Here is a 23304-nt window from a genome sequence, read left to right on the forward strand (position 1 = left end):
GGAAGTGAGTAATCTGTGCTTCACCAGGGAGTCGGCGCGGTTTCCCCTGGACGCAGAAAGGCGCCAGGCCCGTCGCGGCTGCGGCAGGACGCCGATGCTTGTGGCAGGTAGTTCCTCTCCTCTTTTCCTTGTTGTTAGGTGGTGTTGCGAAACTATCTGCCAGTGTACTGATTCTCGGCGAGAACTGATTATCGAGCGAGTGCGCTAGACCGGGCGGATGCGTCACGGGGTTGTGTTTCACGCCGCCTGCTGCAGCGCCATCCGCGGGGACCGGGGCTCTCCTCTATATCTCCACTCAGCAGGGCGGACGTTCACTGCAACGGTGGCTGGCGTGCAGACCATGGGACTTCTTTGAGAACACACAAGGAGTGGCAGAGAAGCGTTGGCTGCGGATCGCCGAGCCACCGCGGCGGCGTGCTGTCGGCTTCTTTGCCGCCGTGACCCCTTTGCCCGCACCGTCCCGGATTCGGGTGGGGCGCAGTGGGTTGGCTGACGGGCATTCGTGTACCCGCGTGGCCGTGTTGTTTCGTGTTGTTGCCCGTGCTGTTTGTGTCTGCTGATCGGTGTTACTACACACTCTCTCCGCCCTTTTTTCTTTTGCCTAGATTCTCACACCGAGAGCGACAATGGCGAAAACGAAACTGCCGACTATGAAGCGGAAGCTGAGGCGGATTGCCGTACTGCTGATTCTCTTCATTGCGGTCACGAACCTTCTGTCCCTCAGCTTTGTCCCCGCTGACGATGATGGTGCACCAGAGCCCAACAACCTCCGCCACTCGCAAGCCGCCACAGTGGACGACGCAGCGCTTGCCTACATACCACGCCGTGTTGTGGACACGTGGAGCCGGCGGGAGTATCTGGTTGTGCTGGGCATCCCCTCCACGGACGACGAGGCGAGGCGAACACGACGCAACCTGCAGCGGTCGACGTGCTGGCGGTTTCCCGGAGTGGCGACGAGGGCGAACGACTTCACCGGTGCGATGCTTGTGCTGTACGTCCTTGGGCGACACCCGTCGCACGGCTACGACTACTCTGCCGCGCTGCTGGAGGAGGCGGCGCAGTGGAACGACGTGGTTGCGCTGCCAATGAACGAGGGCCGCGTGACGACTAACAAAACAGTCGGTCAATACGGCTCATGGGGCGACGAGGCGGATGTCGGTATGACCCGCAAGACGTACATTTGGTTTGACCTTGCGCCCCGCATTTTCCCGACCGCGAGGTACATTGCGAAGGGCGATGACGACATTTTCCTCCGCGTGCCGCTGTTTGTTGCTCACCTGCGCCTCCTGCCGCGCCGAGGGATCTACATGGGATACCACATTGGTACAACCCTGTTTTGGAAAATGGGCTTACCGGGTAACACATTTATGGCTGGTTGTTTTTATACCTTGTCGAGGGATGTGGCGGAGGCGTTGGTGTCGTACGAACCGCTGCGGCGCCTGGCATACCTGCCGTACAGCAAGGAACGTGATGACGAGTTTGCTCTGCTCCGTTTTCATAACGAAGACGCCATGGTTGCTTGGGTTCTTGAGAAGGAAGTGAAGTACAACCCAATGGTATACGTCAAGGTGCTGGGTTGTCATTTCCATGACGCTCGCAATGGCACGGGGCACTCGCAGGTGGTGCCGACCTCGATGTGTGTCCATCACGTGCAGGAGGATGACTACGCTGCGCTGATGGCGCGCTTCGGCAACGACACATCGCCTGTCGCCCGTGTGGAACGTGCCTCAGAAGACGTGATATACCCGTTGTGCGATTGACAAATGGACGGAATGATTTGTTTTCTGTGCGTGTTGGATACTAATGTATTGCTTGATTGGTTGCTGCACCCCGGTTCGTGCCCTATGTGCTCCGTGGCCGAACGACGTGGAATGTGTCATTGACCGCCCCGTGCCCCCGTGGAGCGTGTCACTCCCTGCCCTCGACCCGCGTGCGTGTGTGCTTCTGCTGGGGGCACGTGATGAGGATGTGCGTGTGTGTGCTGGGCCGCCAATGAACGATGTATGTGAGTCTGTGCTTTTTTACATGTTATTAGGAGCTTGTTAATAAAATAATTGTGGGCAAGCTAAATTAGGTAATGTATATATCCTGCTAAAACGAATATACACTTCTTTACGACAGTTTTCTATCTCACCACTTTAAGGGCATCAGGGAGCCGACAGCGGCCGGATAATCTTTTATTTTTATTTTACCTTCCCACCCGCCCCCTTTTGGTTCCCACCACGCAGCGGGGTGTTGTGGCCGCAGGACCCCAAAGTCTGCCACCTCGTAGTTAATAAATAAATATATGTATCCTATCCGAATAGAGTGAACGGGCCACGATTGAGGCTAACGGATGGTATATATAAACATACAGTCACCTGGTGTTAAGCTTTGAGGATGTGGTGAATCCACTCTTATTCCGTTCATCCCTTGTTATTCGTATCTGGTTTGGTTTTTTATTATTGAGCAACTCAGGATCCGGCCAGCGGCCCAGAAGATTATTCTCTTTTAATTGTGCAATTGGGAAATGGAGTGACTCAACATTTTTTTTTGTGTGCGTTGCTTGCCTCGGCCCTCCCACACCTGAGCCCTCACCTCGCGGTGGGTGCATGCGGTTTGGAGCCGCTGGGAATGTATTCTTTTGTTTTCGTGTGATTTATTTGTGAACGGAGCGTCCCACGGTGCGACTTGCTGTCAGTGCCGGTGGTGTGGCTCTCGGTGTGTGGAGAGTGCGTGCCGTGACGCTCACCCCGTCGCCGATGCGCCGAGCGGGCGGGACAACGCCAGTGGCACACGGCCCCTGCTTGTTGGCGACGCAGCTGTACTTTTTTTCCCCTGCTTGTGTTCTCTTGTAGAAGGCTGCAGAGTGTAGGGGCGGCTTTGGCGGACGGGAAGCAGACGACGGGTGGACTCGCTGGTGGACGGCGGGCTTGCTGCGGCTTTCTGCGTTGCGGTGGAACGCCGCCGGCCTCACTCTGGCGAAACGTCTGGCGCTGGGCACGAAGTTGGGTGGCGAGGGCGTGTTGTTTTGTGTGATGCGTGAGACGGAGACGTCCCCCACCCTGAAGCCACCGCCTTTGGCCTGGCGGGGTCCAGCACCACGGGACTGCCCGCAACTGTCGTGGCGGCGGTGTGTTCCACAACTGTCGACGCATGGGTCATCGAATTTATTCGACAAGACGCGGGGCATAATAATTCTAAATATGGGGCGGGCCCCGCGGTACGAAGCCCGAGGGCCGTAGCAATAACGCCCAGAGAGGGGAGAGCCGCACCTCGATCGGAAGCGGCGCCGGCGCATGGGGCCCTTTCTTTCCTTCTTCCTTTGGGCGGAATTGCTTGCGCCCAGCGTGGGCTTTCGAAATGGAAGGCGAGGAAGAAGAAAAAAAAGCGACGAAAAATGGGGGAATTCCAGGCGTCGTGCGGGGAGCGCGGGTCTCCATTTTTTCCCTCATTTCGCGTGATGGAAGGTTCCGCTGCGGCTCGGGCGGCGGAAAAAAGGAAAACGCGGGAGAAAGGCATCCCCCGCGACAGGCCAACGAGAGGCTAAGACGACAAACGGTCGGGGTGAGGCGCGAGCTCGGAAAGGGCTCTTTAGCGCGACTCCTGTTTTTCGCGCCTGGAGGCCGGCGGCGGCGGAAGTTCGATGGGTTTCGCCTCCGCTCCTGCGCCGTAAACCTCGTCGTTGTCAAAAAGAAGTGTGAAACCGGACCCGGATGTCAGCCAAGGCACGGTCCCACCCTCTTCCGCTCGCGGTTTTGCGGGCAAGAGGACGGGGAGCAGACCGTCCGCGGCAAAAGCCTTGGCGAGATTGAATTCCCTTCCCTTCCAAGTCTTCCGAACACTTTGCAGTTGGCCTTCCGTATTGGCACCGAGACCTGCCACGCATCCGTTGCGATAAATAGCCAGCAGCGTTGACGGGCCCGAAAAAAGCCGATCAATATGAAAACCGTCCTTGCCTACCGCGTCCTCTGAGGCGTCGGAAAGCCTCGAACGGAAGTAATCGAGGGCATGCTGCTGGTTTACTGTTTCAAAACGCGGCGACGAAACTCTAAAACCATAATCCGGCAAGGCGCCTTGTAACAACAGCTCATTCTTAGAACTGAGGAACACGGCCAATGACCCCACACAAGCAATGTCTTTAATTCGAATCAGTTTGGCCCCGCCACGGTGGGCGCCATGTTGAAAGCTTCGTGTGAGGGGCACTGGAGCCGGCTCAAATTCATTTGGCGGCAGCTGTCCGGAATTTGTCGCCCCGCAGCCGTACACCCTCCCATCGTTGCTTAGAAAGAGAGAAAAACTATTCCCCGCTGCCACTTTGATAATCTTTATACCCCTCTTTTCAAAGTACTGAATGCGTGTCGGTTCCATCGGAGATACCGTGGAGCCAATGCCGAGTTCCCCCCATGTGTTGCTACCAAATGCAAACAACGATCCGCACGTGAGCTGCAGCACCGTGTGGTTAAAACCGCATACAATACTGCGAATAACGCCCCCGCTATGACCCCACCAGGCACTGGTGGGATTCCACTCAGCAAACCCCTTTTCACGATCAATCTGCGCCTTGTGTCCAACACCCAGTTGTCCCATGTGGTTATTGCCGAACGCAATGACACGTCGACCGCCAGGCTGGTAGACTATTGTGTAGTTGGACCCACAGGACACGGATTGCTTTCCCGACTTGAACGCCCCGTTAAGGTCAATATACAACGGTGCCCACCTCGGGTCGGAAACCTGCGCTTTATTGCGCAGGGCTCTATTGCAAACATCCTTCACTTCTTCCTCTCGTTGGTGTCGCTCTTGTTGTTCTTGTCGTGGGGCCGCTGTTTGCCCATACCGGTTGTCACCAAACGTGATCAGATTCCCCTCACGAGTCATGAGCGTGACATGCTTGTGCCCGGCCGCACCGCAGTGAATATCGTAAAACGGTTCGGGTGCCACCAGACGACGACGCATGCGTGTTGACTGCCGGAGTTCCCGCTCTTCCCGTTCAAACCGAAGGTACTTTGCGTAGTCCACTTCTTCAGGTGGTGGAAGACTCTTGAGAAAGACCTCCGCCGGTGGCGACGGTGCCATGCCGCAGACGGAGCCCATTCCTATGATACGCGTGTGAAGCCGTCGAAGCATCCTTTACAACTCGTGTGTGTGTGTGTGTGTGTGATTGGGTGAGACGGAATAAAACAAAACACGGAGTGGAGAACGACACAATATTGCCAAGATCAAAAAGCGACATGGTAGCAATTCCCCAATTCCCCAGCGCCCAGAAGGGAAAGGATAATAATAATAAAAAAAACGCTAAGAAGAATTCATCACTAAAGCAAAGTATTCACACACACACACAAAAAAAAAAGTCATTGCACATTTAAAATTGCGAACAATATAATTTATAATGAAGAAACAGGCATTTCTTCACTTCCTATTCCTCACTTTGCGCGGCGGCGGATAAGGAAGCGGGTGAGAGTCATGTATTGATACACTGCCATGAGGGCCAGAATGACAATGTTCCCTACCAATCCAACCATGACGATGCTGGCAAGTGACTCGTACCTCACGCGGTTTGACTCCCCCATTTGCCGCATCCGTTCGGCCGCGGTGGCCAATTCGAACAGCACCGTTCCATGCTTATGGAGTTTGGTCTCGATCTCCGCCTCAGCCCGGGTGGTGCTCTCGGGGTCCACCTCAGGCACGTCGCGCTTCAGGAACTGAAACAGCAGCCACTTCGGCGACAGCCTCGAAAACGAGTTGTCGAAGCACACGGTTATCTCCGCCGGCAGCCCGTGTTTCGTCTCCGCCGCGCTGGGGGCGGTGTACGACTGGCTGCCCTCGTTTGCCCGTCTCCACTCGTTCACAATGACTGTTGTTGTGTTTTCCCGCATCTTTATGAGAGCCTCACTGTAGTGCAACCGTGTTGTCTCTTCCACGCTGTTCAGTGGGGCTACCGTTGTGGCGTACATGACGGCATCGATATCGAAGGAGCCGCCGTCTGTCACGCGAAATGTAAACGCGAGAGATCCCCCGGCCGCAAGGGACTCGACAAAACACTCGCGATCTTCCGCGTCAATCTTCGTCCCAAACCCTACCGCACCGTAGGGGCCGTAAAGGAAAAGTGCGAGAAGCCAGACGATGACCACAGAAGCATGTGCTGTGCAGCGAGGCGCGTGGGGGCACTGCGTGACAAGTCGCCTCATATGCAAGAAGGGCACGAAGAACACACCTACGTGGTAGGGAGCTGCGGAGAATCAAATGAATATTTAAAACCGACTATTGAGTGACGGGCCTTCATGTTGAAAGGAAAAGGAAGGAAAAAAGCAAAGACAAAAGCAATAGAGAATCACCTGATCCGTGTTCAAGTGGAAGTCACAGACAAATTATTATCATTATTATTCGTTTTGGTTTTCGTTGTAACTTCTTCTTTGTTATTTCCTTCCTTGCAGAGTCGGCACCAAAGTGCGGTTCCGAGCAGACGCTTCTTGGACGTGTATACCTATTTTAATGTGCGACCGCATGAATACATGAATGCGTAGCAATAATAATAATAACAACAACAACAACAAAAACACTCAGGACTGTTTTCCCTGCTGCATCTTTCGCTGCACGCGGCGGACGCCGTGGAAGATGACGGAGTCCACCAGGCCGGCCACAGTGAACACCCCGCCCCCCACCGCGCAGAGCTGCAGCACAAGATGCAGCACCGAAGAGTACGGGTGCTTCTCAATCACAAAAACTTTAATGGGTGACAAATCATACGTTATGAACACTCCTGGCACCATCACTGGGGATGACTCTGCTGCCGCCGCACTCAACTCCGCGCTCGGGCTGGGGGTAAAATGATGTGTGACGGAGTACTGGTTGGACTCCACCACACTGCCAACGCCAAGAATGGAGGCCGATTGGTACTGCGTCGGGACGACCTTCACAAAGTAACTAAAGCGACCGTTTACCTCCTCCGTTGCGTCAACGGCGCCCCGTGAGTTCACTAGGCCGTCCATTGGATTCACCTGCCCGGGGAATCGCTCACCAAAGCAGAGGGTGTGCACAATATGACTGAGATTCAGCTGTCGCACCGTTTTCCCTCTAAGTCATGCAGGTGTTGGCCCATCAAGTTGAACATGCGTCCCGGCACGAAATGGATGTTTCCAGTCACCCGTGCAACTTTGTAATTAACAAACAAATTGCACCCCTCCTGGCTACTCAAAGTAGCCGCTTTCCGTAGGCGTTCCTCCGCACACTGCTCGACGCTGATGTCATCCTCATTAAATACCCACCTCCGCAGGGAATACGCGCGGCGAACATCTTCACAGGTGTGGCAGCAAGCCCCCGGCTCCGGCTCCGCTCCGTAGCAACTCGGGCAGTTTTCCTTCTCCGCGCCGCTGGGGTCAAGGGCTTTTGTTATTTTCTTCTTCTCATCCACTAGCGGACGTGCCTCGCTGATTTTCTCCAGCGTTGAGGCAGCTACACGAGACTTGACGGTGTCGCGCTCCACCCCTTCCGCAAATGTGCCAAAGGCGTCAATGGCATCTGCGGTGATGAGATCGCACGGCACACGCGGGAACGTGATGTTCACGGTGATCTCCATCGTGCCGCCAAGGTCTGGGTCAACGTACATCTCGTGCTGCTCGATGGTGGAGAAAAAGTACCGTACCTCCCCAATGACAAGGACCGCAATGATAAGGAGTGAGATCAGCGAAAAGATGCCGCCAACCGCCGTTCGTTGCCGCGCGTCCTGTTCAAATTTCGTGTCGAACTTTGGGAAGACATCCAACTGACCGAGCCACCGCATGGCTTCCCCCCTTTTAACCCTCGCCTCACAAATATAACACGCACAAACACACAAGAAAGACGCACAATCTTCACATAAACACACACACAAAAAAAAATAAATAAATAAAAAAGAAAGAGAAAAGGAAAATATTAAAATGTAAAGTAAAACAAACCAACAGGAACAACAAGAAAAGAAAAAAGGAATATCGATACACAGCGAAATTTAATTGAGGGACTGTGGCGTGTCTATTTGGGCATGCAGATTGTACCAGTGCACCTCTTGTTGCACGTGGGCCATGGGCAACAACAACAACGCCACATGGCATACGCCCACTCACCCAAATATGCACGCGATGAAAAATAAATATTGCATCGCACTGTAATTTTCTTCGCATTTTCTTTTTCCTTTTTTTCGCCCTTCTCTCTCTGGTGGAGGTCTCAGGGGACACCTCCGCCATATTTCTCTACAGAAGCGAAAAAACAAAAACAGCAGCAAAGACAACTACAATGAGAGGGTCAACGGGGGTATCTAAAAGCAAATAACATAAATCGTGTGCCTCTAACAACAATAAAAACAACAACAACAACAACAACAAAAAACGGTTAAAATCAGAAATCTAAAAAAACAGCCAATAATAATAGATGACAATAAAAGAGCATCCCACCACGGGCCGCGGAAAACATCAGGCCGTTGGTACCTCAACCCGTTGCCTCTTGGGGACGACGCTGAGGGAGTAGGCGACACTCCGCCCGCCAATGCCACCCACATCATCGTCATCTCCATCGTTCTGCAGGCACACTGACGTGCCGCCAAATCCCTGCGTGAGTCCGGCATCTTCATCATCCGCTTCCTCCTCTTCCTGTTCTCCTTTGGCGTGGGACCCAACGTGAAGATGCATGACCTTCGGTGCGAACGTGACCCCGCGTGATGCGGACCGCGACGGGGGAGCCGACTGCAGCTCCGACAATGGACCAACTGAAGTCATTTCTTTCAGCTGCACGTCTAGCTCCCGCACATGGTGTGAAGCCTTCACTGCGCGCCTCGACTCTACATCAAACAATAACTCTGCCCGCATCCTGCAAGCCTTGCGACGCCCCTCAATCTCCAGAAATCCCTCCCGCACACGCAGCATCTCCGCTTCCAACTTATTCTTCTCTTCCACAACGGTGTCGTATTCCTGGTGCTCGCGACGAAGGGCCTCCAGGTGCGCCTCTGCTTGCTGAAGTTGGTCCCGCAGGAGAGCGCATTGATGTTCTCTCGCCATTATCTCCTCCGAGAGGTCCACAAGGGGCTCCGTGAAGTAGCGTTCTTCGCGGTCAAGCAACGCTGCCCATCCATGGCTGAGGTCAAGCTGCCCTTCACTTTGGCGCTGTCGCGTTAACTGCAATTCCGCCAGTTTCGCCTTCATAGCTTGCTCCTCCAACAAAATTGATGCCTCTTCCGCCTCTAACGCTGAGAGTGCTTGGGCGCTTTGGTTCGCCGTTGTGCTCCAGCGAGCCGCGCTTTGTTGAATAAGGTCTGCCGGGTTATCGGCTGCCAGAGAGGTTCGTGGCGATGGATTAGTAGGGTTAAATGGATTGGCCACAGCTGGCACTGAAGGAACCGTATTGGTAAAGGAGGGTATAGTCCCATATGTTGTATACTCAACAGAACCAACGCGGGCGGCGTTAGGTGCCGTGGGGTAACCCCAATTGTTTGCTGTTGTTGCTGGTGGAACGCGCAGTGAGGGGGGCACTTCTATTGCCGGACCGGCAGCAGTGCAGTACGGCAGAGGGACGCCTTCGGGGCGTTTGTAATACAGCGGTGGAGTTGTCGAGCGCATCGAGGTGAGTCTATTGTGTTTTCTAGTCACCAATTACTCTTCGTCACCCACACTGCCTTTTTCTCTATTGGTCTCACTTGAAGACTGTTGATATGTTTCCAGGAAGCAGAAGGAAGGAAAGGGAACCGTAAGGGCGGTTTGATAGGGCCGTCAGGGACCGCACTTCTCCCCCCAGATGGGATGCGTCCTGACAACTGCACAACAAAAGGGAAATCAAATATGTGCGCTGCATAAGTGAGAAGAAGATGAAGGTGGAGGTGGAAATGGCAAGAGAGCCCTCCAACAATTAATGAGATAAATAAAAATAAAAAATAAAATAAAATAATGTGCAGGCACAACGAAGAAGAGATGGCGTCACGTACGACTGGAGGCAATTCAACAAGTCTTCTCCAACACTCTTTTTCTTTATTTTCTTGATGGCAGGTTGCAATGTATGTATTTATTTGCCTGCATGTAGGCGTCCACGGAGTAAAAACAGACCCTAACCCCTTCCACACTCTCTTCCTATATATATGTTTCCCGTGTGCCACACCCTGCACGAGTGAACACCGCCGCCCCTTTCCAAGGGAAAAAAGCCCGCACAAATACAGGAATACAAACACACACACACACACACGGGTGGGTGGATGCAAAGCCAAACAAGAATATCTCTATGGTCCAAATAAAATAAAAAAACATGCAATGCGTTAATTCACACACAACACACAACACACACATAAACGACAAAGTGAAATGATACGCCTTTCTCCCAGTGTTGCTTATATATTATATGTTTTTGGATCATTTTCTGAAAACAAAACGAGCCGTGAGGCTCTTTTTAAGGATATCCATCACCTCACGGATATTATTTGCTTTGGCACCGTTGACCTCCTCAAGGAACCACACCGGCCGCGACTGGTACCGTTGCATAAACGGGTGCAGCCTCCGTGGGTCAGTCAAACTGAACGATGGCATCGAACCAATCGCCAAGGTTTTGATGGTCCAATCAAAGCGCAACCCAATCTCCCACGCGTCATCGGTACTGCGCCGCCGCGCAACCAGTTCATTGTCGTCAAAGCGATCTATGGTCACGCTGCTGTTCGGAAATTCCAGGGCCTCCGCCAGGAGTTTCGACTCGGAGGGGACGGCTGCAGAGGCATCGCTAGCCGAACTAGCTCCACAAGCATGCACGCTCACAAGCGGGACATCCATAACTTCTTGAGCGACTGCAGCCGCCACAACAGTCTTGTCAGTAACGGGATTCGACTGACGCATCGCAGCCTTCTTTCGATAACGCTCTATCTTCTTCTTTGCCAACTTCCGTCGCTCCTTCACGCTAAGTTCAGCCTTCTCTTCCTGAACTTCCGCCCTCGTGCGTGCTGCCTCCTCCTCCGCCTGCTTACGTGCAGCCTCCTCCTCAGCCTGCTTACGTGCGGCCTCCTCTTCAGCCCGCTTGCGTGCAGCCTCTTCCTCAGCCTGCTTGCGTGCAGCCTCCTCCTCCGCCTGCTTGCGTGCTGCCTCTTCTTCAGCCCGCTTACGTGCAGCCTCTTCAGCCTGCTTGCGTGCGGCCTCTTCCTCCGCCTGCTTACGTGCTGCCTCTTCCTCCGCCTGCTTGCGTGCTGCCTCCTCCTCCGCCTGCTTGCGTGCAGCCTCTTCCTCAGCCTGTTTACGTGCGGCCTCTTCAGCCTGCTTGCGTGCGGCCTCTTCCTCCGCCTGCTTACGTGCTGCCTCTTCCTCAGCCCGCTTACGTGCAGCCTCCTCTTCAGCCTGCTTGCGTGCGGCCTCCTCCTCCGCCTGTTTACGTGCGGCCTCTTCCTTAGCTCGCCTCTGCTTCACAATTTCCTTTGCCCTTTCCCGCGCTTCTCTTCGAGCTCTTTTCCGTGCGGCCTCGTCTTCGGCCCTTTTTCGCTCAGCTTCTTCACGTGCCTTCTTGCGTGCAGCCTCCTCAGCCCGCTTGCGTGCAGCCTCTTCCTCAGCCTGCTTGCGTGCGGCCTCCTCCTCCGCCTGCTTGCGTGCAGCCTCTTCCTCAGCCTGCTTGCGTGCGGCCTCCTCTTCAGCCTGCTTACGTGCGGCCTCTTCCTCCGCCTGTTTACGTGCGGCCTCCTCCTCCGCCTGCTTACGTGCGGCCTCTTCCTCAGCCTGTTTACGTGCGGCCTCTTCAGCCTGCTTGCGTGCGGCCTCTTCCTCCGCCTGCTTACGTGCTGCCTCTTCCTCAGCCCGCTTACGTGCAGCCTCCTCTTCAGCCTGCTTGCGTGCGGCCTCCTCCTCCGCCTGTTTACGTGCGGCCTCTTCCTTAGCTCGCCTCTGCTTCACAATTTCCTTTGCCCTTTCCCGCGCTTCTCTTCGAGCTCTTTTCCGTGCGGCCTCGTCTTCGGCCCTTTTTCGCTCAGCTTCTTCACGTGCCTTCTTGCGTGCAGCCTCCTCAGCCCGCTTGCGTGCAGCCTCTTCCTCAGCCTGCTTGCGTGCGGTCTCCTCTTCAGCCTGCTTACGTGCGGCCTCCTCCTCCGCCTGCTTACGTGCGGCCTCTTCCTCCGCCTGCTTGCGTGCAGCCTCTTCCTCAGCCTGCTTACGTGCGGCCTCTTCAGCCTGCTTGCGTGCGGCCTCTTCCTCCGCCTGCTTACGTGCTGCCTCTTCCTCAGCCCGCTTACGTGCAGCCTCCTCTTCAGCCTGCTTGCGTGCGGCCTCCTCCTCCGCCTGTTTACGTGCGGCCTCTTCCTTAGCTCGCCTCTGCTTCACAATTTCCTTTGCCCTTTCCCGCGCTTCTCTTCGAGCTCTTTTCAGTGCGGCCTCGTCTTCGGCCCTTTTTCGCTCAGCTTCTTCACGTGCCTTCTTGCGTGCAGCCTCCTCAGCCCGCTTGCGTGCAGCCTCTTCCTCAGCCTGCTTGCGTGCGGCCTCCTCCTCCGCCTGCTTGCGTGCAGCCTCTTCCTCAGCCTGCTTGCGTGCGGCCTCCTCTTCAGCCTGCTTACGTGCGGCCTCTTCCTCCGCCTGTTTACGTGCGGCCTCCTCCTCCGCCTGCTTACGTGCGGCCTCTTCCTCCGCCTGTTTACGTGCGGCCTCTTCCTTAGCTCGCCTCTGCTTCACAATTTCCTTTGCCCTTTCCCGCGCTTCTCTTCGAGCTCTTTTCCGTGCGGCCTCGTCTTCGGCCCTTTTTCGCTCAGCTTCTTCACGTGCCTTCTTGCGTGCAGCCGTCTCAGCCCGCTTGCGTGCGGCCTCTTCCTCAGCCCGCTTGCGTGCTGCCTCCTCCTCCGCCTGTTTACGTGCGGCCTCCTCCTCAGCCTGCTTGCGTGCAGCCTCTTCCTCAGCCTGCTTACGTGCTGCCTCTTCCTCCGCCTGCTTACGTGCTGCCTCCTCCTCCGCCTGCTTGCGTGCTGCCTCTTCTTCAGCCTGCTTACTTGCAGCTTGTTTCTCTGCCATTTCTTTCATAAACTTTCTCTTTACTAAAGATTTTTTAGTCTTTTTTTTTTCGTGTTTTTTGATTGTGTGTCGAGGCATTTCTGCAGTTTTCGAGTTTTCAACAGCTCGGATTCCATCCAAAGACTGTGGTAATTTTGGCTGGTCGTTACATACTGGCGTTCGCTGTGCAATTTCGGACGTAGCCCCAGGTTCAATGACCTCTGGCACTTCAACCTCCTCTTTGGTCTGAGTTTGGGCGTTTTCACTCGTGTTCGACGGTGAGTCCGCTGCTGTTTTGCAGTTTTGGAAGTGGCGACCGTGTCTCATTAGTTTAGACATCGTGGCAGTGTGTTTCCGTTTGACGTCTTCCTTTGGGGCCTCAGAAAATTTCTCTGCGGTGTGTTCATGCCGTTCTTTTCCACTGCTTTCGTGCAGCGTCTTCTCCGTGGGCTCTGTGAAAGGTGGAGACGCCTTTCCATCGTCAGTGTGTAGCTGTTGCGTCTTTTTCATCTCCACCTGAACATTTGTAGAGTTTGTGGGGGCGCTGTTATTGCTTCGCTCCTCTGCCTTTTCCACCGCCGCGGTGTTGTTCGTTGCCTCATGGGGCTCCCTCCGCATCCTGCGGTATAGTTTCACGTTCTTGGAGATCGCCATTTTTTGTCGTGGGGAAGTCGCTGCTACCGTCCGTGTCGGGGCAGCACCGCTCCAGTCAGCCTCCGCACTTATTTTCTCTATGGTTTCTTTTTTCACTTCATCTATGCGTGTATTTGTTTTCGGGGCGGTTTCCACAACCGGGTTCGCCTGCGGCACCTCTGGCTGTGGCTGTTTCTGCGCCGCCGCTCCGTCGTGCGTGCCTTCTTCATTGAAGAGAAACGGAAGCTTTGGTTTTCGCTTTGGAACGGCCTCCTTCGTCCCGCTCGGTTCCTCCTTGTGCTCCGCCCCCTTTGTCTCCTCGTTATCGAATAAAAATGCCATCTTTGGCTTACGTTTAGTTACCATTTTCGTTAGCACCGCCCGCTTCGCATCCGTTGGAGCGACAGACGTGGGCGTTGCGGTTGGCGGCACCTCCGCCGCCTGTCCCCCTTGGCGTGCTGCGGTGGGAGGGGGGATGGGTGCCATGGGCGAGACCTCAGGGGCCACTGCCTCCGTCTTCTTCGCCTCGTCTGGCGCCCCTGCTTCGCAGGAAGCGGCTTCCGGCTGCTGCTGCATTTCTGCCGTTTTCTTCCTTTGCTCCGCTGCGGCGTAGGCGGGTTGCCGGCGGCGTCGAGAGGGCATATTCGCACGCTCTTTACGATACTTACCCTATGTATATATCTATTTTTTTTTTTTTGTGTGTGCACCAAACCGTGCAACAACAATGATAGCGGCCGTTATAACAAGGAGAAAATTGGAGGAGAGAAAAAAACAGAAAGGGAGATAAGTGGATGTGTGTAGAAGCAACAGTAAAGCCAAAATAACAACAACAACAAAAAGGACGGTGCTGAAGCAAAACCCACAATTGATTACAACAACCGCACAAAGGGAGAGCACAACAACATGGCGACGCTGGTGGCTGCAGACATTTCCCCAATCAAATCTTCTTCTTCCCGTCACTTTTGTGGAGGCAATTTATCCCCAACTTTACACGCTGCGTTCCTCTTCCTTTGCCATTTCCTTCCTTTCATCATCGTCGCAGCATTCTTCAGAAGAAACGGCAGAAGAACACCGACGGCATAACGAAGCTTTTTGATGTATCCAAACGACCCTTCCTCACCGTACAACGAACGCAGGGTGCGCTTGAATGCTTCCTCGTCCTCATGGGAACAGTCTTTAAGATGCGAGTACGTCACAGTAGTAAGCCATCGCATTCTCTTCATCCATCGCCTCTGCTCCACCGCACTTAAAGTGTATATTCCCCTATTCTCCAGCACATGTTGCATCCTTTGCATGTGGTAGCAGGCTTCCTGCACGTTTCCGTGAGCACCGCCCTCCACCCGCACAAGAACTTCCAGCAAACTCAACTCTAACTGCAGCAACTTGACCGCATCAACGGCAAAACTCCGTTGATGGGCGCCATTGGAGAAGTTGCAAAGAATATCCAATGCGTTCAATAGCGTTTTTACCGCAAATGCGACGCGGTTACTTTCCTGCAAGTCATCATGGACGTTGGAACAAATGCCCTCTACAACGGCGAGGGAGCCTCGTTGATCGCACATTTTACTAAGCGCCACAAGGAACTCCAACATGTCGTTCCCCAGAAAGGCGTCCATTGGGCCAAGTTTCCCCTTCACTTCCATTCGCTGCCGTCTGAATTCAATTGCCGCAACGCAGCTCACAAGCATGCTGCCCGAGAGGCGACGGTTCGTGTCCTCGTCATAATTGGGGTGCACAATGCGCTGAAATAATTTCTCCGCATCGGTGTTGGACGGGACCACCACAGACCGCCTCGCAAAATATAAAACGAAACCGCTGCACGCGATGCGTGCACGCCACATGTGGTTCTCCGCCCGCGCAACGTTTGGCCTTTTAGCCGTCTCCGCACTCCACTTTTACTCCCCCACAGCGCAGTCGCCAACCCGCTCTTGCCCCACAACGACACCGCAAAAATGATGCGTCCAGAGCCGTGAGAGGGCGCCCTTCGACAAGTAAAAAAAAAAAAACAGCAAAAAAAGGAAGAAAATAAAAAAAAGATGCAAAGATAATTTCTCCTCACAGAAAACATCTGCGTCCGCGCATGTAACCGGAGCTGTTGGCACGAGAATTGTGCTGAAGAAGAAAAGGAGGAGGAGACGCCTAATCGCTAAAGAACTCCAGTGCATCCTCATCGGCGTCATCGGCCTTTGCGTCACCCGCAGCCATCGCAGTAGGGGGAGCTTGCACACTCAAAGAGACCAAAGTCGGTGGTGTCACGAACGCCACTTTCCAGACGCCGGTGTCCTCTTCGCGGTACAGAAGATGACATGCGTCCCCCTCCATCTCAACCAGCGCATCGTCCAGGAGAACAACGTTTGTCATGGGAACTAAACGCAAAAAACAAACAGAAATAAGCAAGAAAAGAAGGAAAGACATTCACAGTGCATCATCCGGTTCCTCAATGCCAATTGCGTCTTCCAAGCGTGCAAGTCAGACAATTTTCAAATATAAAAACAAAGTGGGCGGACAAACGGGCGGCACGGCAACACAGAGTGACAGCGTCACCCTTTATCTACACCACGGCCGCCAACCCGCACCTTCTTTTGATATTCCATTGATGTCATCATTTCTACCTTCTTTTCCACTCGATACGCGACGCACACCCTCCCACAAAAGCAGAAAAGGATTTGGCCGGCTAGATATTATAAATCAAATTGAAAAACATTTTCTTAGACACAGATATACCGGCGGCGGCGGCGGCGGAAATCCAAAGAAGAGAGAACGCTGGGAGGTGCCTGCAGCAGTGATGCCTACATCACCGTGCAGAGACCGCCACACTTGCCTTTCTCCTTTCTCTTTTCCGTCGTCTGCTGCAGCTTTGATGCAGAAGCAGACGCGGCAGCCTTCTTTTCGTCCTTTTTCGCAGCCGCATCTGCAGCCATCGCTGTAGCCGTGGGCGCAGCCACCGCTGCCTCTCCTGTACCGATGATATTTGCCATTAGTGAACCCGCCGACACCTCCGTGAATGGAATACCCTCTCCCTGGAGGTATGCCACTGTTGCGGCTTTCAGTAATTGCTTCTTCCCAGGCGCAGAGTGGTGACCGGCGCCGGTGATCAGTTCAAAATCCGTCACGGTTCCGCTGGGTTTTGCCCGGAGTCGCTGGATGCGGAACTGTAGCATCGTCATAGCCTCCTCCTTTCGCAGGCCGTGCATGTCAAAGTAGTCGTCCCCTTTGCCTTTGCCCTCGTTGTTGTAGTGCGCGATTGCCGCCGCTGCCTCCTTGTTCTTTTCCTCCATTTGCCTTCCAACTTCCTTCGCCTCCTCCACAAGTTTATGTGCGGCCTGAGCATCACCCTCGTTGCGCCTTGCCGTCGCCTCATCAAACAGTTTTGAGCGTCTGGCACCCAACGCGTCCGCCTCCCTGCGGAGTTTTGCGCCGACGGGTCCCTCGTATTCGGGGTTCTTTTGGCAAGCGACGATCGCCTGCACCCGCTCCAGCGCCGCCAGCACCTTTTCCTCACTGTCGCCCGTGATACGGACGCTCGGGCCGTCGATGATTTCAACGCTCGCTCCTGTCGTGCATTGGAGCTCCTTGATTGTCGCCCCGCCCCTGCCGACAACGTGCCCCACCTGCACCCGCGTGATTTGGACCACCCGCTCCATTGCCTTCTGTGAATATCGGTGGTTTTTTACCGTTGTTTTTTGTTGTTGTTTTGAGTGCGCAGAGAAAACATCGGTGGCAGCCGGAAGGAAAATACGAGGGATAAATCGTAACGTAGGGAATTGTGCGTGGGCATGTGCGCAGGAAACACACAGAAAAAAAAAACATCAATCAAACAAGAAGAAAAAAAAAGACACCGCCCCCTTTTTATCCCTCTCCGTCTCACTTTTCCAGTTTCTCCTTTTCTTTATTGTTTACATGTTTATATGCATGCATTTCCGGTTGTCTAGCGAGGAAGAAATGAGGACCCACCGGGGGATCTCCTTCAGGTTCGCCCGTCCACAGAAGCACAAATATAAAAGTCATTAATAAAGAATAATAACAAAAAAAAAAAAAACAACCCTGCGGCAAAGTGGAGAAGGCAATTTGTATGCATATTTGTATTTCTGTGTGTGCACATGTCAAAGTTCCCCAAAGATGCAAACGTTACAATAGACACACGGCGGTGCAGCAATCCTTTACGTTTTTTTTTTTCCTTCAGTTGGCCCAACTATTTGCTGGCGTTCATCTGCAACATAAATGCCTTTTCCCCTGCCAGTGGCCTCGGCGGCGCATTTAAACACTCCCGCTTCCTCCTGCAGAGCGTTCACTTCCTGCATTGTTTTGGAAATGTCATCCTGAAGCGCCTTGGCGTCCGCACGGACCTTCCGTAGGAGTAGAACTTCCTCCTCCTCTTCATTCCCCTCATTCCCCTTCGTCAAGTATCCCAAGCGCCAGTCCCTCAGTGGCCTTCTTTGCCTCCATCGTCGCGGTCTTACCGACGCTCGACTTATCCTTCAGCACGACAGACGTCACTACGCCCGTCAACTGGGGCGTCAGTCGTCATGCCCCTGTCGCTGACGCATCCACCAATCGCTGCATCTCCACTAGCTCTGCCTGGTTTTGTTCTCGTCATTCCCCGCTTCAGGGGTTGAACGACGTTGCGCTGCACCGCGCAGTGGTGGTTGGCCTTGTCCGCCACCGCACGCACTCCCCGTGGAGTCTTCAGCAGCTGCATTTTTTCTGCAAAACGTAAATTCAAGAGTTATGTTGGTGAAGCCGTTGACTTCCCTCATTTTGGTGCCCACAGCCGGTGTGGGGTGGGGGCGAAAAATAAAAAAACAAATGAAAGTGCCCCCGCCTACAATAAACCAACAGGAGAGAAACGGCAAACACATAAAGGCGGAAATCCCTCTGGATTCAAAGTCCGTTTTTTTCACCCCGACTGCCGGTGAGAGGTGCCGCGGTGGTCCTTCCAGGAAGCAGCGACGGAGGTGGCAGGAAGAAAAGAAGGAGGCGGCAATTTGATGATGATGGAAGAAAATGACGCAAATCACACGGAAAAAACAAAACCCCACCTGTCATGTCTGCATGTACATAAATAAATTCTCCCCTCCCTCCCTCCCTAACCCCTCAGTGACTGTGCTTGAGTGATGGCTGCATGAGAAGGAAGGGCACGGGACGCAGTGCCGCGATGTTCATTGAACACCACTCACTTCCCATTCCACAAGAACCCGCACAGAAAAAAAAAAAAAGAGAGTAAAAACAACAACAACAACAACAACAACAACTGAGCATCGCAAAATAAATGCAGGAGAAAAAAAAGAGGGACACACATACATACACTCACAAACAAGGACAGAGAGTTCCTCCGGAAGGGGGAGGGAAGCTGTGGGTACCTTCGGTTCATTGGACAAAAGAAAAAAACTACAACAACAAAAAGGCAGAAATAAATAATAAAAAACAAAAAAACTTCTATATGCACGCACGTATAAAAGAAGAGTGTCTAACAACACAACTAAAAATAGCAGTAAAACCCAATGGGCCCTTTGGAAGAACCCTTCGTCCGCCTCACAACGTACGCTCCACCAATTCCTCTTCCTCACTCCAACCCACACCTGGACGATACCCTTCATCCACCATGTCATATGCCCTCCTCTTCTATACGACCGATCCTCTCCTTTCTTCGCCCACTCCTCCCGCCCTAAACCTCCTTATTTCACATATTCCACACGTTGCATTCTCCGCATCCAAAATATAAATGTCGACACATCTCAGTGGCCGTAGTAGTAGTGGAGATTTTTTCCACCTACACCGTCGTCCGACGATAATGGCTCGGGGCTGCTTTGCCACGCCCCCCTGCTACTGTTGTTTCCCTCATCCGTGTCTGCATCGTCACGTTCCACGTAAAAACCATTCCCCACAATAACACCATCGTCGCCGCGGTACGCGTTGCCCTCGGCAAATATGAGTAGAGACACAAGCAGCCGACTCCGCCTATGTAAAGAAAGTAGTGTTGCGAAAAGAGTGACCGCGACACCATGGGATCGCAGGTGGGGCACATGAAGCGAAAGTACTCGCACCCTGGGCTTGCATCCATGACCTGCTCGCTCACAAGCGTCCAGAACTGCTCCACCGCCGGGCGACACGAGTCTGACATGGAGTGCAGCGTCACATCCACCTCGGCCCGCACCTGCGCCTCGTTGCAGACAACAAAGTCCTCCTCAGTGAGGACCGAGAAATCGTACCCGTCTTCACCGTAGATGCTGTTCAAGGCAGCCACGAGGTATACAAGCCTATCATCAATGTCCTCGGGGTCAACAGGCGCAAAAACAACGGGCAATCTGCGGTCCAACTGAAGCGGCGGTGGCGACAGGCCTGCGTGCGAGGCGGGGGCAAGTGGCGGGGTGTTCGCGTTCGCGTAATGCGCCATAGAGGCTGCTAGCTGTTTCTTCTTGCGGGTGCTGCGGCACGTGAAGGCCTCCAACCGCACAGTCATAAGGCATCCTTGCGCCTCCACGCCCTGAAGAAGGGAGTTCAGAAACTCAAAACTCGCAAGCGGGACAAAATCCATCCGCGTGCCGACAACAAACACGAAAACACAAACACACACAAAAAAAAAGTAAATAAAATAAAATAAAATATGTACGACAACCAACAACCCCTCCGTAATTACGGAGACCCACAAGAGCGGTGAAACACGGACGATACGCACAACTAGTGGTCAGAGGCACGCAGCCGGCCACTGTGCAGTTGCCGTTACTTTATTTGATATACACCTTTCCCTCCCAACTCGGAGTGTAAATTATTGCAGGACTCTTTTGATTTCCTCACCGTTGTTCGTGGTGTCTCCTCCTATCTGTCGGCCACACACACACACACAGGCACAGACTTGCTCTTCTTCTCGCACTGGGTTTCGGTCCGAAAGAATATGTATGTGTCTATGTATGGGCCTAGTGTTTCGTACCCCAGTGGATCGTAAAAGCATCAAAAAAGAATCAACAACGAAGAGAGACGCAACAATGTAAAACAACCACACAAACAAAGAAATAAAGCAAACAGAAATCTAAAAATGGATTAAAGGACAAAAAGCAAATCTGCAGCGAAATGTCACCAAAACGACAAGGGCAAAAAAAAAGTGGGGAAGAAAAAACAATCCAGGAGTACTCGTTCTCTTTTTTTTTCTCTTCGTTACTGCCCAAATGTATAAAATTTCTATGGCCGTGGTGGTGCTACACAAATGCCGCCAGTCCGCAGGCCCAGAAGCATCGACTTTATTTCCGCCACCTAATTTTTCCCCCTTTTTTTAATTTTCTTCCCGTTTTTTTTTTTTGTTCTTTTGGAAATGGGTTCCACCGACGCTGCATTTCATCTGGGGCTTTGATTCTTCCTTTTCGTCGCTGAACTTTTCGCGACTTGCGCCTTCGCTCTATGCGCTCTATTCAATTTGGGTTTTTGCCGCCGTTGCCGCACGGCAGCGACACGTGTGGGGGTAGCCGTTGTATTTTTCAGAGCCTTTTTGCGCGTGGGCCCCCTTCGCTCCGCCTGTGAGTTTCGTTTCGTTAATGTCCGGCCCCCTTTTGGCGATGAGACCGCAACTGCCGCTTGAGTTGCAGCCACGTTCGCTGGCGTTGAAGCTGACGCCTTGCGAGTTGTCATGGCCGGCGACTTGGTCGCCTTTTGTGCCAGCGGAGTGCTGCCTCGCGGTGAGGCCTGGCTGCTGCTAAGAGGCTTCATCTCGTTACGCGCCATTGCAGCCGTCCACTCCTTCAGCTCCTCGCAGAAGCTCTCGAAGTGGGAGCAGCCGTTAGAGATCTTTTTCTTCAGCTCCTTTCGCAGGTGCTCGTTTCGCCGCGCGGCAATTTCGTACGGCTTCCGCTGCGCAGTCGCCAAGCCCCGCCAGTTCCGCCGACACGCATCCAAAAAGACGGCGTCTTGCTCACAATTCCCTGCGTCAGCCCCGTGCTGTTTAAAGTACAACTCCTTTGCGTACACCTCGAGCGCCTTGTTGGGCAGCTGTGGGGCGGGTATGGACTCGAGCAGCAGCCACGGCCGCTCGATGCACTCGAAGAGCTCACGGATGCGGCGGCTCTGATTATTCTCCACCGTCTCCCGCTGTTTCGCCACGGTCGTGATGCGACGCTTCAGTGCCGCAATTTCGGAGTCGATGTGATGCAGCAGGAACCGGTACGCGTCTTCCGAGGCGTCTCCGTGTTGCTGGTCCTTCGACGGTTGCAGGGCTCCGGACGACTTTGGTGGTGGTGGTGACACTGCATTCGGGACCATTTGCGCAATCATGGCGACAGCATCATCGTGAAACTCCCCCGTGTGGCCATTTTGGCGTATGTCCGGGGTGCCTCCTTTCTTCGTGCCGGGGCTACTGTGACTGGGACGAGCCTTCGCCATCACCGCCCGCCTCAGTGTGAATGGCCTTTCCTGCTCCAGAAGAAATTGCAGCGTGCGACGTAGCATGCGTGTGACGGAAACCCCTAACAGCAAGAGCGATTGGCCAGAATCCCGCACGCACTACGCACCCCAGCATGCAGCAACGGCAAACAAGGATGGGAAGGATGTCTGCGTACTGCACCGCAGCACCCCTCACAAACAGCACGCCGCACAGTACATGCAGGAAGGCAAAAAAAAAAGGAAAAAAAAAAGAGAAGAGGCACATGTTTGTCATTGCGGGTCGCACGGAGTTATTCGTTTTGTTCCCTAGAAGAATAAGTGCGTATTCATGCACAAATAATAACAATCGCGGCTCTCCATAAACAAACAACCAACCAAATAATAATCATATTATTATTATTATTAATAATAATAACGTCTCGCGCCCTACATCCACCGCAAATGCCTTGCAGTTTGGTTACTGAGTCGTCAGCCTGAGGATTACTTGAGAGCGTTGTACCCTTGCACATCCGAGGATGCCAATGCCCGCTCGGCCTGCTCACTCCCTGGCAGATAGACGTGCTCAATGTCCACTTCGCCCCGTACCAGCTGCGTCTCATGTGTGAGGTGGGCCAGGCGCTTCTCAATGCGCATGACACGGTGGGCCAGATAAAGAGCAACGGCAAACATACACCCTGCGACCAGCCACGCACCGGCACCACAAAGGGCCACCACACTCATGATGCACATGAAATCCAGGCGAAACCACATGAGTAGAATCCACTGCTGTTTACTAACATCGGAGTATTGCGCCACGTGTGTCGTGCGGGCCGCAAACACAAAGACGGCTGCCAACCCGGGAATGAGGGCAGCGTATTGCATCCACACCGGCAATAGAAAGCGACACCAGCCAAATGCAGTGGGAAACAAAAACTGCAAAAATGTAAAGAGTGGTGCCGCCGGGCCGCACACCAAAATGATGCCATGCAGGATCTTCTCTCGGTTGCATGGAGGCGGTGGTGGTACCGGTGCAAATTCAACGTTCGTTTCGTTAAATGACGTGTATTCCTTCGTGTCGCCAGTAAAGCGTCGATGCTGGTGGTCGTATAACTCCTCAAGATTATGCCGCAGTGTGTCAACGATGGCGGCGGGGTCCAAATCAGGCAAGTCCTCCGGCGCACATTCCTCCAGCTCCGGGTGGTCCAACTTCAGAGTGTTGAGAACCCTCGCTAAGATGAGGTCAAAGATAAAAAAAAGTAGAAGCTCGACTGTTGCTAGAAATAACCCCAAGAGCCCCGCCATTGATAAATGTGCCCACTATAAAAGATGAATCCAACGCCTCGCCGTCTTATGCCTACCCCGCACACCTGTCTGTCTGTCTGTCCCACCC

The 23304-nt window shown here is 53.6% G+C and overlaps 10 protein-coding genes and 1 pseudogene across 10 annotated transcripts, besides 21 other annotated features; 1 reads left to right on the forward strand and 10 right to left on the reverse strand.

Moving 5' to 3' along the window:
- Positions 1-2265: part of a sequence feature (areas not merged during assembly with more than two copies in the genome that could not be assigned to a particular haplotype) that runs on past the window's edge.
- On the forward strand, positions 627-1760 carry Tc00.1047053507895.60 (UDP-Gal or UDP-GlcNAc-dependent glycosyltransferase, putative; the record flags this gene model as incomplete). Its single annotated transcript, XM_809506.1, has 1 exon — positions 627-1760. One exon carries the CDS (start codon positions 627-629, stop codon positions 1758-1760), a length of 1134 nt encoding a protein of 377 aa, XP_814599.1.
- Positions 2034-2485: a mobile genetic element.
- Positions 2266-8084: a sequence feature (heterozygous, non-Esmeraldo-like haplotype).
- Positions 3574-5106, reverse strand: Tc00.1047053507895.69 (hypothetical protein, conserved; the record flags this gene model as incomplete). Its single annotated transcript, XM_809513.1, has 1 exon — positions 3574-5106. The coding sequence occupies one exon, from the start codon at positions 5104-5106 to the stop codon at positions 3574-3576; it is 1533 nt and encodes a 510-aa protein (XP_814606.1).
- Positions 5119-5139: a microsatellite.
- On the reverse strand, positions 5403-6167 carry Tc00.1047053507895.80 (hypothetical protein, conserved; the record flags this gene model as incomplete). Its single annotated transcript, XM_809507.1, has 1 exon — positions 5403-6167. One exon carries the CDS (start codon positions 6165-6167, stop codon positions 5403-5405), a length of 765 nt encoding a protein of 254 aa, XP_814600.1.
- Positions 6504-6538: a microsatellite.
- Positions 6539-7759, reverse strand: Tc00.1047053507895.100 (annotated as a pseudogene).
- Positions 7848-7944: a sequence feature (A-rich).
- Positions 8085-10359: a sequence feature (areas merged during assembly that could not be assigned to a particular haplotype. This can correspond to areas where the two haplotypes were merged or to regions with more than two copies in the genome that were merged during assembly.).
- Positions 8302-8336: a microsatellite.
- Tc00.1047053507895.110 (hypothetical protein, conserved) lies at positions 8424-9563 on the reverse strand (the record flags this gene model as incomplete). The annotated part of the gene is made up of 1 exon (XM_809508.1): positions 8424-9563. One exon carries the CDS (start codon positions 9561-9563, stop codon positions 8424-8426), a length of 1140 nt encoding a protein of 379 aa, XP_814601.1.
- Positions 9858-9889: a sequence feature (AT_rich).
- Tc00.1047053507895.124 (hypothetical protein, conserved) lies at positions 10344-14210 on the reverse strand (the record flags this gene model as incomplete). Its single annotated transcript, XM_809514.1, has 1 exon — positions 10344-14210. One exon carries the CDS (start codon positions 14208-14210, stop codon positions 10344-10346), a length of 3867 nt encoding a protein of 1288 aa, XP_814607.1.
- Positions 10360-10938: a sequence feature (areas merged during assembly that could not be assigned to a particular haplotype. This can correspond to areas where the two haplotypes were merged or to regions with more than two copies in the genome that were merged during assembly.).
- Positions 10939-11573: a sequence feature (heterozygous, Esmeraldo-like haplotype).
- Positions 11574-12121: a sequence feature (areas merged during assembly that could not be assigned to a particular haplotype. This can correspond to areas where the two haplotypes were merged or to regions with more than two copies in the genome that were merged during assembly.).
- Positions 12122-13330: a sequence feature (heterozygous, non-Esmeraldo-like haplotype).
- Positions 13331-13649: a sequence feature (areas merged during assembly that could not be assigned to a particular haplotype. This can correspond to areas where the two haplotypes were merged or to regions with more than two copies in the genome that were merged during assembly.).
- Positions 13650-16940: a sequence feature (heterozygous, non-Esmeraldo-like haplotype).
- Positions 14525-15409, reverse strand: Tc00.1047053507895.140 (uncharacterized protein; the record flags this gene model as incomplete). Its single annotated transcript, XM_809509.1, has 1 exon — positions 14525-15409. The coding sequence occupies one exon, from the start codon at positions 15407-15409 to the stop codon at positions 14525-14527; it is 885 nt and encodes a 294-aa protein (XP_814602.1).
- Positions 15562-15603: a sequence feature (A-rich).
- Positions 16358-17212, reverse strand: Tc00.1047053507895.150 (hypothetical protein, conserved; the record flags this gene model as incomplete). Its single annotated transcript, XM_809510.1, has 1 exon — positions 16358-17212. One exon carries the CDS (start codon positions 17210-17212, stop codon positions 16358-16360), a length of 855 nt encoding a protein of 284 aa, XP_814603.1.
- Positions 16941-19266: a sequence feature (areas merged during assembly that could not be assigned to a particular haplotype. This can correspond to areas where the two haplotypes were merged or to regions with more than two copies in the genome that were merged during assembly.).
- Positions 18794-18820: a microsatellite.
- Positions 19267-23304: a sequence feature (heterozygous, non-Esmeraldo-like haplotype).
- Tc00.1047053507895.160 (hypothetical protein, conserved) lies at positions 19339-20103 on the reverse strand (the record flags this gene model as incomplete). Its single annotated transcript, XM_809511.1, has 1 exon — positions 19339-20103. The coding sequence occupies one exon, from the start codon at positions 20101-20103 to the stop codon at positions 19339-19341; it is 765 nt and encodes a 254-aa protein (XP_814604.1).
- Positions 20154-20173: a microsatellite.
- Positions 20898-22001, reverse strand: Tc00.1047053507895.164 (hypothetical protein, conserved; the record flags this gene model as incomplete). Its single annotated transcript, XM_809515.1, has 1 exon — positions 20898-22001. One exon carries the CDS (start codon positions 21999-22001, stop codon positions 20898-20900), a length of 1104 nt encoding a protein of 367 aa, XP_814608.1.
- Positions 22312-22350: a sequence feature (AT_rich).
- Tc00.1047053507895.170 (hypothetical protein, conserved) lies at positions 22416-23216 on the reverse strand (the record flags this gene model as incomplete). The annotated part of the gene is made up of 1 exon (XM_809512.1): positions 22416-23216. The coding sequence occupies one exon, from the start codon at positions 23214-23216 to the stop codon at positions 22416-22418; it is 801 nt and encodes a 266-aa protein (XP_814605.1).

This window comes from Trypanosoma cruzi, genomic scaffold (genome assembly GCF_000209065.1).
Source record: "Trypanosoma cruzi strain CL Brener 1047053516523 genomic scaffold, whole genome shotgun sequence".
Classification (NCBI taxonomy): domain Eukaryota; phylum Euglenozoa; class Kinetoplastea; order Trypanosomatida; family Trypanosomatidae; genus Trypanosoma; species Trypanosoma cruzi.